Source organism: Myotis daubentonii, chromosome 5, assembly GCF_963259705.1.
Source record: "Myotis daubentonii chromosome 5, mMyoDau2.1, whole genome shotgun sequence".
Taxonomy (NCBI): Eukaryota; Metazoa; Chordata; class Mammalia; order Chiroptera; family Vespertilionidae; genus Myotis; species Myotis daubentonii.
Window position 1 is genome coordinate 10,566,247 of NC_081844.1, and position 14,906 is coordinate 10,581,152.

Consider the following 14,906-nt stretch of genomic DNA (forward strand, 5'->3'; position numbering starts at 1 on the left):
TTGGCAGTCAAACAACCCTTTAACAGTGGTCGCCTAAGACCATCCTGCATATCAGATATTTACATTACGATTCATAACAGTAGCAACATTACAGTTATGAAGTAGCAACGAAAATAATTTTATGGTTGGGTCACAACATGAGGAACTGTATTTAAAGGGCCAGAAGGTAGAGATTCACTGCTAATCCTTTGTGACCTTTTCAGTAACTGCCTCCCTCAGCCCCATCTTATTCTCTGTGAAAGTCTATAGAATCTTCTCTGTGTTTTGAAATTTCATGATGATGTGCCATGGTGTGGGTCTGTTTTTATCTACTATATAGGGTACTAGCTGGGCCCTTTAGTCTAGGAACACTTTCCAGTTGTGTGAAACTTTTCGGAATTATTTTATTAATTCCTTTCTGTTTTTTTCTTCCTGTCTTTATGGAGCTTCTATTAAATGAATGATACACCTCGGATCTGATCTTCTAATTTTCTTTTTTTTTTAATTAAATCTTTATTGTTCAGATTATTACATTTGTTCCTCTTTTTTCCCCCCCATAACTCCCCTCCTTCCAGTTCCCGCCCCACCCTCCGCCCTCACTCCCCACCCACTGTCCTCATCCATAGGTGCACGATTTTTGTCCAGTCTCTTCCCACATCTCCCACACCCCTTTCCCCCCCAAGAATAGTCAGTCCATTCCCTTTCTATGTCCCTGATTCTATTATAATCACCAGTTCATTCTGTTCATCAGATTATTTATTCACTTGATTCTTAGATTCACTTGTTGATAGATGCATATTTGTTGTTCATAATTTGTATCTTTACCTTTTTCTTCCTCTTCCTCTTCTTAAAGGATACCTTTCAGTATTTCATATAATCCTGGTTTGGTGGTGATGAACTCCTTTAGCTTTTCCTTATCTGTGAAGCTCTTTATCTGACCTTCAATTCTGAATGATAGCTTTGCTGGATAAAGTAATCTTGGTTGTAGGTTCTTGGTATTCATCACTTTGAATATTTCTTGCCACTCCCTTCTGGCCTGCAAAGTTTCTGTTGAGAAATCAGCTGACAGTCGTATGGGTATTCCCTTGTAGGTAACTGAGTTTCTTTCTCTTGCTGTTTAATTTTCTTATCTTCTTTCCTGATTGTTCAGGTCTTTGTCTTACTTTTTACTTTCTGGGTTTTTTTTTCAGCTTTATCATCCCAGTCCTTCCACTGAGTTTACCATTTCTACTGAAGCTCTTCTAGTTTCCAAGCAGCCTTTTCGTTGTCCTCATTCTGCTCTTGTTTAATGGATGTAATACTTTCAGAGCTTACTAATGACAGGTTTCTGCCACCTTCCTGTGCACTTGATTTCTTCCATTTTCCTCTTTTTAGCTATTTTGCTTTAACTTGTTCTCCATATGCCAAGCCTGGGGCTCCCCCTGAAAGTTGGTGATGCTTGATGGGCTGCTCATGCGTAATGTTGGGCAGCAGAAAAGGTGCCTCTTGTAGGCTGGGGAACCATGGACGCTGATTCTGCCTTTTGGTCTTTGGTTAGTCAGATTCACTAGACAAGACCCTTCCCAACCTCCTGTCTGAGGGGTAAAGGCCTGAGGACCAGCATTGTGGGGGTTGAATGGTGGAAGCAGACTAGTGTCTCAGCCTTCTTTCAGTCCTCCTGTTTGTAGCATTGTACCTATGCTCTCAACTACAACTGGTGCCTGAGAGACTCCCCTGTACGGGCATGCTCGTACAGGTCTCTAAGCAGCCCAGAGACTCCCCTCTCCCACATTTTCAAGAGAGAATGAGCTTCCAGAACAATGCAGTGTTATTATTGCGGCTGTCACTGGGGCACAGGATATGTGTGGTGGGGGGATAGCTATCAACTAGTCTTACTTATGCCAATCTGCCCTTCACTCCCACTTGCAGAACTTGGTGCTTTTTTTAAAAATATATATATTTTATTGATTTTTTACAGAGAAGAAGGGAGAGGGATAGAGAGCCAGAAACATCGATGAGAGAGATCGATCAGCTGCCTCCTGCACACCCTCCAGTGGGGATGTGCCCGCAACCAAGGAACATGCCCCTGACCGGAATCGAACCTGGGACCCCTGAGTCCGCAGGCCTATGCTCTATCCACTGAGCCAAACCAGTTTGGCAGAATTTGGTGCTTTCTTGAGGATTCTACTGTGTAAAGTCCTGGCTCTGTTCATGGCCAGGTTGGGGTCCAACTTTCTCAGATATATGAAGTCTATGACCACATGGTCATGTGCTGTCCAACCTCTAACTGTCATTTTCTTCTCTTGATTTCTATGTCCTTGTAGGCTTGTGATTTTTTTTTTAAATCCCTTTACTAAAGGTGTCATAGGGTGCCAAGAGGGAGCGGAATTGGATGTCTGTGTTCAATCTAATCATTTGTACTCAGAAGCTTCTCTTATACTTAAACTTTGTTTTTGGACTTTGCATTCAGTTCCATTGCCCTGTCTTCCATGGCACAGTGCCACTAGTTTCTAATTAATGTTATTTTGTAATATGTTGTGTTTGCAAGGTAAGTACCCCCTCATCTCTGTCCTTTTTCAGTATATCTCTGGCTATTGTATTATATGTCGTCCTCCTGTTGAATTTTGGAATTACTTTTTTAGGTTTCAACAGTTCTTTGATGAAGATTGTGTTAAATGTATAGATTAATTTGGAGGAGAATCAGCTTGTGATCCAGCAGAGTGTGTGTGTCTCCATGTGTGTTTTTTGGAGAGTTTTAGCCTGTGCTATGTTACTCTTTGTGTGGTCTTTGTACTTTCATTCATTTTGTTTCTTCTAGATATTTTGTGGGCTTTGTTGCTATAATTGATAAGCCCTTTTTTCCATTTTGTTTCCTAGATGGTTATTGCTATATACATGAAAATATATACAAGGAAATGTGTGTATGATGAGAAATGTCGATTCCTTGTGGCTTTAGAAAAACTCTCCCATAAAACCTGGGCTTTTTTTTTTTTTTTTACTACTTTTGGAATTTCTTCTGAGGTTTATTCAGGTTTTGTACTTGAGCCAATGATTAGAATTTATATTTTCTATTTACTTGGTCTAGGCTTGTTAGAAGTCTGTTTTTAATTTATGTTGTTTAGGGTTTGAGGGCTTTCCTTCTTTTCTCTGATTTTGTCCTGGTAGTGACTGAAGACACAATTCTTAAGTTTTCTTTTTGTCCTAATGTGTAGAAGAACTTGGGGCTTTTTTCTGTGTGTACTTGAAAAGGGCATGTTTTCTGATTGTTGGGCTTAAACATTAATTCATTTTAGTAATTCATATCCTCTCCAGCCCCACCTCATCTTTCATCTAATTGATCTGTTGTTTTCTGGAATAGATGTATTAAAATGCACATAGAACTCTGGCATGTCTATTTCTCCTTGTATCAGATTGACGCTCCACCAGGTGCATTGTTTTTTAATTTTTACATCTTCTCAATGAATTATTTATCAGTTGGTCCCTTTAATACCTTGGATTATATTTTATCTTATAAATGTTGTTACACCTGGTTTTCTTTTTATTGGCAGTTAATGGTACCTCTCATCACACCATTTGTGTTAACTCCTCCTGCATCATTTTCTTTTAGTTATGTCTGTGAGTGACCTTTTTTAAATATATATATTTATTGATTTCAGAGAGGAAGGGAGAGGGAGAGAGAGATAGAAACATCAATGATGAGAGAACATCATGGATCGGCTGCCTCCTACACACTCCCCACTGGGGATCGAGCCCACAACACAGAAATATGCCCCTGACTGGAATCGAACCCAAGACTCTTCAGTCCACAGGCCAATGCTCTATCCTCTGAGCCAAACCAGACAGGGCTTTAGTTATGTCTGTGAGTGACTTACAGCTGGCTTTGGCGCTGGCTTCTGCTCTTCTTCCAGTTACCTCAGGTTAGCTTCTGCTCTCCCACCCAGTGGCCCTGCTCACCTACCTCTCCTTCCAGCCCAGCTCTCAGCTCCCAAGGGGACAACCTGACTCTCCTTGCTGGGTCCTGTGTTTTCTCTTATTGCCTCTTTACCTGGCTCCTCATAGCCCTGCAGTTAATTATCTGTGAGGCACTGAGGAAACTGAGGTATGCAAGACCCTATCCAAAGTGGGAAAGACAGCCCGGCTGGTGTGGCTCACTGGTTGAGCATCAACCTATGAACCAGGAGGTCATGGTTCGATCCCCGGTCAGGGCCTGGGTTGCATATGCAACCAGATAATGAGCTGTCAGTGTTGCCCATCTCTTGTTGTGGGGTGTGTGCAGGAGGCAGTCGATCAATGATTCTCTCTCATCATTGATGTTTCTATCTCTCTCTCCCTCTTCCTCTCTAAAATCAATAAAAATATATTTTAAAAATATATTTTAAAAAAACAAAGAGGGAAAGATAGTTAATACTGAAACACTTTCAGAGGTGAGTCTAGAACTTAAGATGGTGGTATATTCCATGAAGGAAGAAAATGGGGTGCTGTCAGGGAGACACTGGGAGAGGGAGAGCCTGTTTTAATTTAGGGTGAAATAGGCAAGTTTCCTGAGGAGATGACTTTTCAGCTGACACCTGAAGGATGAGAGGGAAGTAGTTCCTTGGACCAGGGACAGCAGTCTCCCCCTGTGACTGCACAGTGGCTTCTCAAGGCTATATGTACCCTTTCCCCCAGGTGTGCAGCTGACTCTATGGGGGAGACAAACAAGGACCAGAGTTGCCTCTAAATTCAGTGCAGGAGGCAGGGGCACACCAAGGATTGTGGGGCCCCTTCCTTCTGGGCCTTTTGGGAGGCTCCTGCCGGGCCTGGTAGGGGTGTTAAATCTGGGCAGGAACAGCAGCAGAAAGGGCACCGTAGGTGAAGAGGCCAGCCCAGTAAAGGCCTGGGCATACAGTTTGCATGGGGTTAGCAAACACCTGGTGGCCTGAACCCTGCAGACTCAGAACACCAGGGTTTCTCTTCTTCAGGCTAAACATGCTGTTTCTACCAGTTTAGGTTTTTCAAACTCTATCTCGGTGCTGGTGTACAGGACCCGCTTGGCCATGTTAACACTTTTGGATCTCAGGACCCAGCCTGGGTCCCTGCTTCTCCTCTGCCATGTGACTTGTCCCAGTCACTTAACCTTCCTGCTGCTGGGGTTCCCTGATGCTAAAATGGGGTCAGATGGCTACTGGGGGTGACAGAGCTTTGTTATTGTGAAGGGCTATGCACATGCCCTACCAACCCCAGATGCAGGGGAACAGGGCAAGCAGAGCGCTCTGCTCCAGGGGCTGTGGATGAACTTGTCCACTGTGACCTGCTCATTCCCCTAGAGCCGTGGTAGGCAAACCGTGGCTCTCGAGCCACATGCGGCTCTTTGGCCCCTTCAGTGTGGCTCTTCCACAAAATACCACGTGCAGGCGCGCACATAAACTGCAATTGAAACTTTGTGGCCCATGTGCAGAAGTCGGTATTTTGTGGAAGAGCCAGTATTTTGTGGAAGAGCCACACTCAAGGGGCCAAAGAGCCGCATGTGGCTCACGAGCCGCAGTTTGCCAAGCCGCAGTTTGCCAAGCCGCAGTTTGCCGACCACTGCGGACCCGCTGTAGCTTCCCTTAACACAGTTCTACTCCCTCATCCCATTCTCTCTCCCATGTCAATCGACTCTTTGAGGACGCTGTTCGATTTCTAGAGAGTACAACCGGGGACAGCCCTAGCCAGTTTGGCTCAGTGGGGTTTGGCTCAGTGGATAGAGCATCGGCCTGGGACTGAAGGGTCTCGGGTTCAATTCCGGTCAAGGGCTCATGCCTGAGTTTCAGGCTCAATCCCCAGTGTGGGGGGCGTGCAGGAAGCAGACAATTAATGATAATCTCTCATCATTGATGTTTCTATATCTCTCTCCCTCTCCCTTCCTCTCTGAAATCAATTTTTAAAAATATATATTAAAAAAAAAAAAAAAAAAAAAAACAGGGACTGCCTCCTGAGACATGAGGAAAAATAGTTTCAGCTGCCTATCAGGAGGGTCACTCAAAACAGGGAATGCCAGGAAATTAAATCCCATGGTTACCCACTGGAAAGGTAGGGGAGCCTCTGCTCAGGGGCCAAGTCTTCTCCATCTGCCTCGAACGGCTGGAAGGACTAGTGACTTCTCCTCATGGCAGGGGGAGGCTATGCACAGGGACAACAAGAGATGGGCAATACTGACAGCTCATTATCTGAGCCTGGGCCAGTAATGAGGACTGGAGTCAAAGGGCTGGGTGAGCGCATGCCACCTGCTTAGCAGGCTGCCTATGAGCTACAGGAGCTCCAGGGAGGAGGGAAGAGTGGATGAGAGCCCTCCCCGGGCCCCCAGGGACCAGGAGGAGCAGAGGCCTTTAGACCAGGTAGGCTATCAGTACAGGTAGGTGGCCTCAAAGGACGGAGTTGGTGTCAGGGAATCCCATGGTCTCCCACCCAGGGCTGGGCAGGAGCCTGCCCCTGGTTTAAGTTCCTTGCAGTAGGACTCAGCTTGAGGGACAGGCCTCCTAGGATCAGGGTGTGGTTGGGATCTCTGCATGGCTTAGGCTTCAGGATCAATCCCATGATAGGGAAACTAAAGAGGCATCCAAGATTGACAGCTGATGGGTTCCATCAGTGCTCACGTGGCTGTTCGCTTGGCAGACATTAATCACATTGGGACTACTCCCTATACCCTTCCAGGTCTGCATACCACTGTGGCTTCCAGGGGCTGGGTGGCAGGACGGGGTTATCACTTGTCAGGAGGCCTGAGGGACCCTGTCTTCCTTTCCTGGTCTGTACCTTGACCTCCACTTTGGGGCATCTCTACAGGGGCTGGGCCTTTGGGGATTGGAGTGTTCTAGAACATTAGGTTCAATTTACCCCCAAAATAATCATTACTAAAATAATAATTTAACATCTAATGAATATTTAGAAAGCATTGTTTTTTATTGAACTGTAACATAATTAAAAACCATACTTGCTTGGCAAAAGCAGCTATAAGGTCTGGCCCAGACAGCTCTGCCCCAATGGCAGCCCCATTGCCCACCCCCTTGCCCCCCACCCCCAGCGGTCACTGACCTGTATGTGACTCTTTGGGTTAGGGGACCAGGAGGGCATCAAGCCAGGTGGCCTGGAGACATGGTCCTGTGTGTCCTGTCTCCAGGTGTGATCATCACTCCACAGCCTAGTGTTGACATGATAACCACCCACATATCCCATGATCCCATCTTCTAATTCCCCAGAGAAACTGGCTATATTTTGTTTAACAATATATTTCCCAATTTTTAAATACTGTCAACAAAGTAAGGTATTTTTAAAATACTGCGTGGCCCTAACAAGTGCCTTTCTGGCCTGGTTTTGCCCAAGGACCACCCATCAGTGACCCCTGGCTCCTCAGGGGCAGAAGACATCTAGCCTCTTCCCCAGGGAAGAGTTTCATGGATTATTACTATTTTTGTGCTTACCAAGGTGGTTCTGAAGGTGAGCTGTCCCTGCTTGTTAGAAATGCAAAGAAATAAATGTGTAAAAATAGAATAGCAATTCCTCAAACCCCCATCAGATTTAAGTCACCGATCTGTCCTCTGGGAGCAACAAGGATGTCCCTGAATCTCCAAGAAAGCCCAGCAGGGCACTGGCTCTTCAGGGGATGCTGCACACCTGCCTCCCAGAGCTGCCCTGGCTGCATGCACGGTGTGCACACATACTCAGTGCGCAGGGGACTGCAGGGCGGGGAGGGGGAACACAAGAACCCCAGGACATACAGGAATGCAAGATGCTACTCAGTCCTGACCCAACTGACTCCTCTTCTCTGTTTCTCCACACTCTGCTTCTCCTGTAACTCCCACATCCCACTTTTTCTTAGAGCACCATGGAGTCTACTTTCTCTGCTTGGTCTCTGTGCTGTGACCTAGTTGCAGATTTGCACCTCAAAGCCAACAGACAGCAGGTGTAAAGGAGAAAGCTCCTGGCTACGAGTCAGCCATGCTGGGGGTTCCAGCAGTCCTCCTGTCTATAAAATGGGGACAGTTATGCACACCAAAAATGCCTGTTGCCTGTACTGTGTGAGTGACATCTGTGCAGGGCTGAGTGGTGGAGCAGGACCCACCCAGTGGCAGGCTGCCCAACCTGTCCATGAGTGGCCATACTGCTTTCAGAAGCCCTGTCATGCAGCACTGTGACATGCGGGGAGTCCTGTCCCCGCATGGAGGAGGCAGCAGACAAAAGGCTTTGTGACGAAGTGAGAAGACTTTGCTGGTGTTGTGTCCAGATTTCATGATTCCCAAGAACCCACAGGGAGCCAGCGAGTCCGATGCAAAAGCAAAGAGTCATTCATTTCAAACCTAGGTTTGGCTCCCCTGCCACACTCACTGAAGCAACGGTAAGCTCCAGTGGCCGAGAGAGAGAACTCTGTGTGGAGAGAGGCTTTATAGGGGGCTGGGGCAAGGGGAGGAGAAAGGACTGTGGGCCCTGCCGATTGGCCAGGCGCCAGTCGGTGTCGAGTATGACTCCCTCCACGTTCTGCGTGGAGTAGGGTTCGGTATCTGAAAGAGGAGCCGCACAACAAATGAAAGAGACACGAGATAATTTTGCAATATTGGGGGACCAGACGGGCAAGTCCGGAAGGACTTCCACCTAAGCTCAGGCCGCTCCGATCTTTTATTGAGGTCGGGGTAGCCTTAGGGTAAGGAGGTCTGTCTGGGGTAGCCCGAAGGTAAGGTGGTTTGTTTGGGGTAGCCCTAGGTTAAGGAGGTTTCAATGACACACAGATTAGGTCATAACATCACCCTTAGGCAATTTACGTGATTAAAGGTAGGGAGGTTGCTTCAGCTATCATTATCTAGATTAACTGGGTGGTGCACAGTTCTGACCTTTGCTAGAACTTCAAAGGTTACTAGCTTTTGGAGGGTCTCTGTCTAAACTCAGCTAGTGAAGACAATGAATGGTTTCCAGCAAGTCGGTGTCTCATTACACAGGATGTGGTCATAGTGATGGCGTGCACTTCCCTTAACTATCATTGGCCAGTCCAGAGAAATCCTGGGTGTGGCCAGCAGTGGCTTGGCTTTGGGGAAGAAGCCTTGCTGAGCACATGGCCAAGGTAAGATGGAGGGCATAGCCCTTACCCTGGGGCAAGGTGGAGGGCGTAGTCCTCGCCCATTCAGCTGGAAGACTCTTAAGAGGGGTGCTATTCAGGGGCACTGAAAGCTGATCTGGGTTCTCAGCACCACCTTTACCTTCATGGGCCACAGGGCCTGGACACCACCCCCTTGGTTGTTGACGTCACGATGACCTGAGGTCCAAGGTCCTCCCAAAGGCAGGAGTCTCTGAAAACCCTTCCCTCACACTCAGGGAATGCCAAGAAGCAGGACCCTGGGGTCAGGGAACAGTCCAGGGCGGATCCGAGCCCAGTTGGAAAGGCGAAGGGAACTTGCCGGAGACCAATTCCAGCATGACAGCAGGACTGCATCTGGAAATGGCTAAAGGCATTTCCCCAAAGCTGAATAGGATACATTAAATTGATTTCTTGGCTGCCAGACAGCTGAAAGGCATCTTAATCTACATGTTATTGCCTCCTACTGTCCAAACACTTGAACAGCCAGAGGCTAATTCCCCCATTCTAACAATGTTTCTGTATACCCTTTGAAGTGTATATCTCTGCCTCGCCTCAGGACAAGTTGTGTTAATAAAAAGCATGAGGTCCTGGGGCAAAGGAGAACCTAAGACCTGAGAACCTAAGACCTTAGACATAAGACCTTAGAACTTAGCTCCTTTAGCTAAGCTCTTCTGACCCCCAAATGCCTTTCAAAATTATATCTCGTCTCCGGACTCTTACTTAACATCTACGCACAGCCTTCTCCAGATTCCTGAACCCTTCTTGATGATGGGACAAGAGCACCAACATAGGAACTGAGGTGGCAGCTACAGCTGTTCAGATGCTGAAATAACATCCTGGGGCCCTGGACCTCTCAGCTGAGGCCCCTTAGGCCCTACTCCCCCAACCCAGGCCAGGTGTCAAACCTGTGGGGGCTGGAGGCGAGACCTTGGCCCAGAAGACTTGAGGGAGCTGTCATGAGGTCTTGTCCTGGTCCCTGCACAGTTCATTTAGGCAACCACCCCTCTACTTGGCTTGGGACCAGCCATAGACTGTTCACCTGGGGAAGGGTGCTTTTGGGAGGTCTTGACCATGGAGTGGGATGGCTAGACCTGGCCCAGAGTGAGGGGCCTTGCTTCAGTGGAGGACTGAGCAGGCAGTTCTGAAAGGGAGCTTCCTGAGAAGATACTGTGAGCATACACCACCTGGACTGGGCCTCAGTTTCTCCAGGGGGGCCTTGCCCAGCCAGTGTGGCTCAATGGTTGAGGGTTAGCCCATGAACCAAGAGGTCACTAGTTCGATTCTAGGTTGGGCACATGCCCGGGTTAGGGCTTAATCCCTAGTAGGGGGTGTGCAGGAGACAGCTCACCAATGACTCTCTCTCATCATTGATGTTTCTAGCTCTCTCCTCACTTGGGAGACCAGTCCTTTGGCACCTGGGCAACCCTTCTTAAGTTTTGAGTGTGTGAATGGGTAAAAGAATCTGGCTCTGCCACCCTGAACCTACTCCTGGCTGGACAGCCCAGCTTCCTGGCCTCTGTTTGTCACTGGGTGCCAGACCAGGGCTATGCAATGGCCAAGGAGTAGATTTGTACACTGCTGGGTTTGAGCTGACTTGGCACACATACTGCTATCTCTGAAATACAGTTTGTGATTTTGTAAAATGGGACAAGAATGTAAGTTTGCAACAAGGTGATGGCCAAGCTGGTGCCGGGCCGGTGCCGAGTTTGTCCTGCTGCTGCTGTGTCCCTGGTGAGCCCGGCTGCAGCTGCACACTATGCCCTCTGTTTTTCAGGGGCCTCCCTTGGCAGCCTGGACAGCCTCAGCCATACCCTGGGCATCCTGGAGGAACGGATCAACAGTTCAAGGCGCAGGGCACGCAGACATGCTGCCGATGACGACTACAACATTGAGGTCCTGCTGGGTGTGGATGATTCTGTGGTCCAGTTCCACGGGAAGGAACACGTGCAGAAGTACCTGCTCACACTCATGAACATTGTAAGTGGGGCGGGGTGAAGGACGTGCAGGTGGGCACCTGTGCTTGCTGTGGTTTCCTAGTGGATCTAGGGATGGGTTATGTGGCTACAGGGAAGCTCTCTGGGTCCACAGGTGAGAAAATGTAAACTTCCCATCAGCCAAACTGAACCTGAGTTTTCTCATCTGTAAATGGGGCATATTCTGACTTGGCAAGGTTGTTTGCACACTGAGGCCATTTCCCCAAACTCCAGTCATTTGTCTCAGTTTTTGCCATACTGTACTGTGCCTGGACTGTGTATTTTCCTATAAATGAACTGACTTTTTAAAACTTAAAAGTATTTACAAAGGAAACCTCACTTTACATAAAGGTAACCTAAAAGTAAAACGTAACGCAATAAAAAAGAGATATTGGTGTGTGTCCCCCAAGGGGACAGACAGACTAACACCCATCCAGGCTTCTCCTGGAGTAGGCAGAGGAATGGAAGCTTGAAGAGGGGATCCATTTCTCCCTGCGAAGCTGTGCTATGTAATGGGGTATTTGTGTGCCACACGTGCCTTCTGGGGCATGATGAGGCACTTGCCCCTTGTCTACCCAATGCGGAGAGATTAAGGTGTCACCCCCTTGTTTACCCAACAGGAGAGATTAAGGAGTTGTCCCCACATTACAGTCCCCACACCCCACCCCAGGAGGCATGGGGATGCTGCCTAATTGGCCAGCAGAGGGCGCAGTCCTACCTCTTCCCTGTCTGGTATGGAGAGCCTTCCCCCTCATTGCTTGATGCTTGGTCAGGGTCACCTTGAGGATGTGAGGCTACCAGTATCCAAAGTGCAAGCACTAGGGGCAGCGTTAAGCTCAGCTGAGCCCAGCCCTGAGAGTTAGGGTGGGAGGGAGGAGCAGGGTTCATCCTGTGTGTAGGACCTTGGTGGGAATTACAGATTTGTGAAAGGAGTAGGCCTTTGCAGGGGGGAGGTGGGCAGGGAAGCCCAAAGCTGGGGAATTGGAAAGCAGTGGGGCTGTGTACCCCAGTCTTATGAGCCTTGGTTTTCTCATCTTTAAAATGGATTGATAGCCCTAGCTGGTTTGGCTCAGTGGATAGGCATCGGCCTGTGGACTGAAGGTTCCCAGGTTCAATTCCGGCCAAAGGCATGTACCTTGGTTGCGGGCACATCCCCAGTAGGAGGTGTGCAAGAGGCAGCTGATCAATGTTTCTCTCTCATCGATGTTTCTAACTCTCTACCCCTCTCTCTTCCTCTCTGTAAAAAATCAATAAAATATATATTTTAAAAAATGGATTGATAATTTCCATTTCAGAGTGAAGATTAAATGGGAGGTGAACAGTTCAGCTACTAAATAAAATGTGGTTTTGCTATCATGATGGTAATAGTACTTAATTCATCAGCAGCACATCTGGAATTATCCTTGAGAAGTATGCCAAGGACTTGGAAGTTGGGAGTATCCCAGATGAAATCTTCCTGAGGCTGGTGGAACGAATTCGCCTTGGTGTGGTGGGTCCCTCTGTCACATACACCTGCTGCGGCATAAGCCTGTAGGAGGAAGTCTAGAACTTTCTCTTGGTTTTGCCAGTTAACTTCAGTTTATTTATTTACTGATCCAACTGTACCTCATGATCCAACTGTACCTCAATTTTAAATAATGGGATGGTTGGGTTCATTTCTTGAAAAGCATAAGAAATGTAAAAATTCTTAAATTGAAACAAATTTTATCATAACAAAAAAGGATTTTAGGAGATAATTCAAGGAGCTATAAGAAAGAGTAGTTGGGCTGTGTCTTTTTCCCTGTTTCAAGTGTTCATTGGACACATGCTTGTCCAAGGCACAGGGCAATGGAGGGATCTGAGCTCCGCCTCCCACCTTGAGTGTAGTATGGTGGAAGGAGATGAGATGGGTTCTTGAGGCATGTGTTACCCTGACAATTAATACCCTCTGGGCTCTGTATCCTCATTTAGGGCTGCACACCCAGGAGAGAGTCCTGTGGGTTGATCTAAGACACAGAGTCCTCTTGGGGAGGAGGGGATAGAGGAAAAGTGAATATGTACGAAAGGACCTTCCAGAGCAAGACTGTCTAATAGAGCTTTCTGCAGTCCAGGAGATGCTCTAATTCTGCCATCCATTCAACAGCCACCAGCAACCCCCACCCTTGAGCACTTGAAATGTGGTTGGTGTGATGGCAGAACTGAAATATTAAATTTTTTTCAATAGAATTTTTTTTAATTTAAAGTTTTTTAAAATTCTGGTAAAATACATGTAACATAAAACTTACTATCTTCACCATTTTTAAGTATACACAGTTTAGTGGTGTTTAGTACATTTATATTGTTATGCAACCATCACCACCATCCATCCCCAGGACTCTTTTCATCTTGCAAAACTGAAATTCTGTCCCCATTCTCTTCTTCCCCAAGTCCCTAGGAAACACCACGCTGCTGCCTGTCTCCATGAATTTTACTGCTCTAGGGACCCCATATAAGTGGAACATATCATACAGTATATGTCCTTTTGTGACTGGCTTCTTTCACTTAGCACGTGTCTTCGAGGTTCATGCGTATTGTAGTAGGTGTCAGGATTTCTGTTTTCTTAAAGGCTGAATAAGATTCCATTGTTTAGACAGACCACATTCTGTGTACCCATTTATCTATTGATGGACACTTGGATTGCTTCCACCTTCTGGCTGTTGTGAATATGCTGCTGTGCACCTGGGTATACAGTGTCTGTCTGTTCTTGTTCCTGCTTTTAGTTCTTTTGTGTCTATATCCAAAAGTGGAATTGCTGGAACATAAAGCAATTCTGTTTTTAATTTTTTGAGGACCCTCTATACTTTTTTCCACAGTACCTGCATCATTTTACATTCCTACCAATAGGGCCCAAGTGTTCCCACGTCTCCACATTCCCACCAACACTTGTTATCTGTGATAACAGCCATCCTAATGGGTAAGTTAATATTTGTAATTAATTTGAATTAGCATTTAAATCACCCATGTGGCTAGAGGCTTCCATATGCAGACTGGTGATTTAATGCAATCCCAAAAGAGTTGTGCACAAGGGGACTGCCTGCTGTCCCCTTCCTCTGAACTTGACCAGGCCTATGGTGCTAAACAGCAGTGTGGGAAGCCTCAGTGTGGGGCCTGGACCCATGAAGGTGCTGGCTCACCTGAGGCTGCAACCAGAGTCCTGAGTAACTTGAGGAGGCCTGGCCAGGGCACATCTCCCTCTTCTTATAAGTGAGCTGGTTATTGGGCTGTGTTGGATCCAAAGTCAATGACATGGGGGGCAGATGTGGTAGCAGCCAGCCCATACTGCATTCCAAGTGAGGCATTTGGTCAGCTGTGAGGACAGCCAAGGCCAGGGCAAAGTGCTCCCAGCGTCAAGACTGTGGGACCAGGCCTGGGTGGACCCAGTTTGTCCCCTGAGAAAGGCCATGGAGGCCCACCTTGGGAGTAGGATGCCGTAGTATGGATCCCTATGGTAGGGGCCCCTAGGGTAAGGGCTCTAGGAATGGATGGTGCAAAGAGGAGGAAAGGCCCAGGTGAGCTGGACACAGGTGTGGCTGGACCTTGGCAGCTCTCAGTTCCTTTGGTTTCTTCTGTCGCTCAAGATGCTCCTTCCTATAAGGCTCCCATTGGAATCTCTCTGTGGCAGAGCCCAGGCTGCAATGTGTGTCTTCGTGTGACATAGACATTTTAGGTTCATCAAATATCCATGTGCTCCCCTTTTCCCTTCTGTTTCCCAGCCTCCTGTGCACTTAATTTGGGGCTGTGTGCCAGGAATTGACATGTGTCACCTTCTGGCCGAGGCAGTTAAGAACCGGCATATCCTCTCCTCCTCTTCCTTTACTTTTTCCTTAAGTTGAATTTCAAAAGTTCAATCCCTGGTTAACAATATGTGCATTTTA

General features: G+C 47.3%; 1 protein-coding gene across 4 annotated transcripts in view; it reads left to right on the forward strand.

Moving 5' to 3' along the window:
• Positions 1–14,906, forward strand: part of ADAMTS2 (ADAM metallopeptidase with thrombospondin type 1 motif 2) — a 278,837-nt gene that overhangs the window by 120,836 nt on the left and 143,095 nt on the right. For all 4 annotated transcript variants that reach the window (XM_059695836.1, XM_059695833.1, XM_059695834.1 and 1 more), the window contains exon 4: positions 10,815–11,017. In XM_059695836.1, the coding sequence (XP_059551819.1) occupies positions 10,815–11,017 (203 nt within the window). The remainder of the gene's footprint in view (positions 1–10,814; positions 11,018–14,906) is intronic.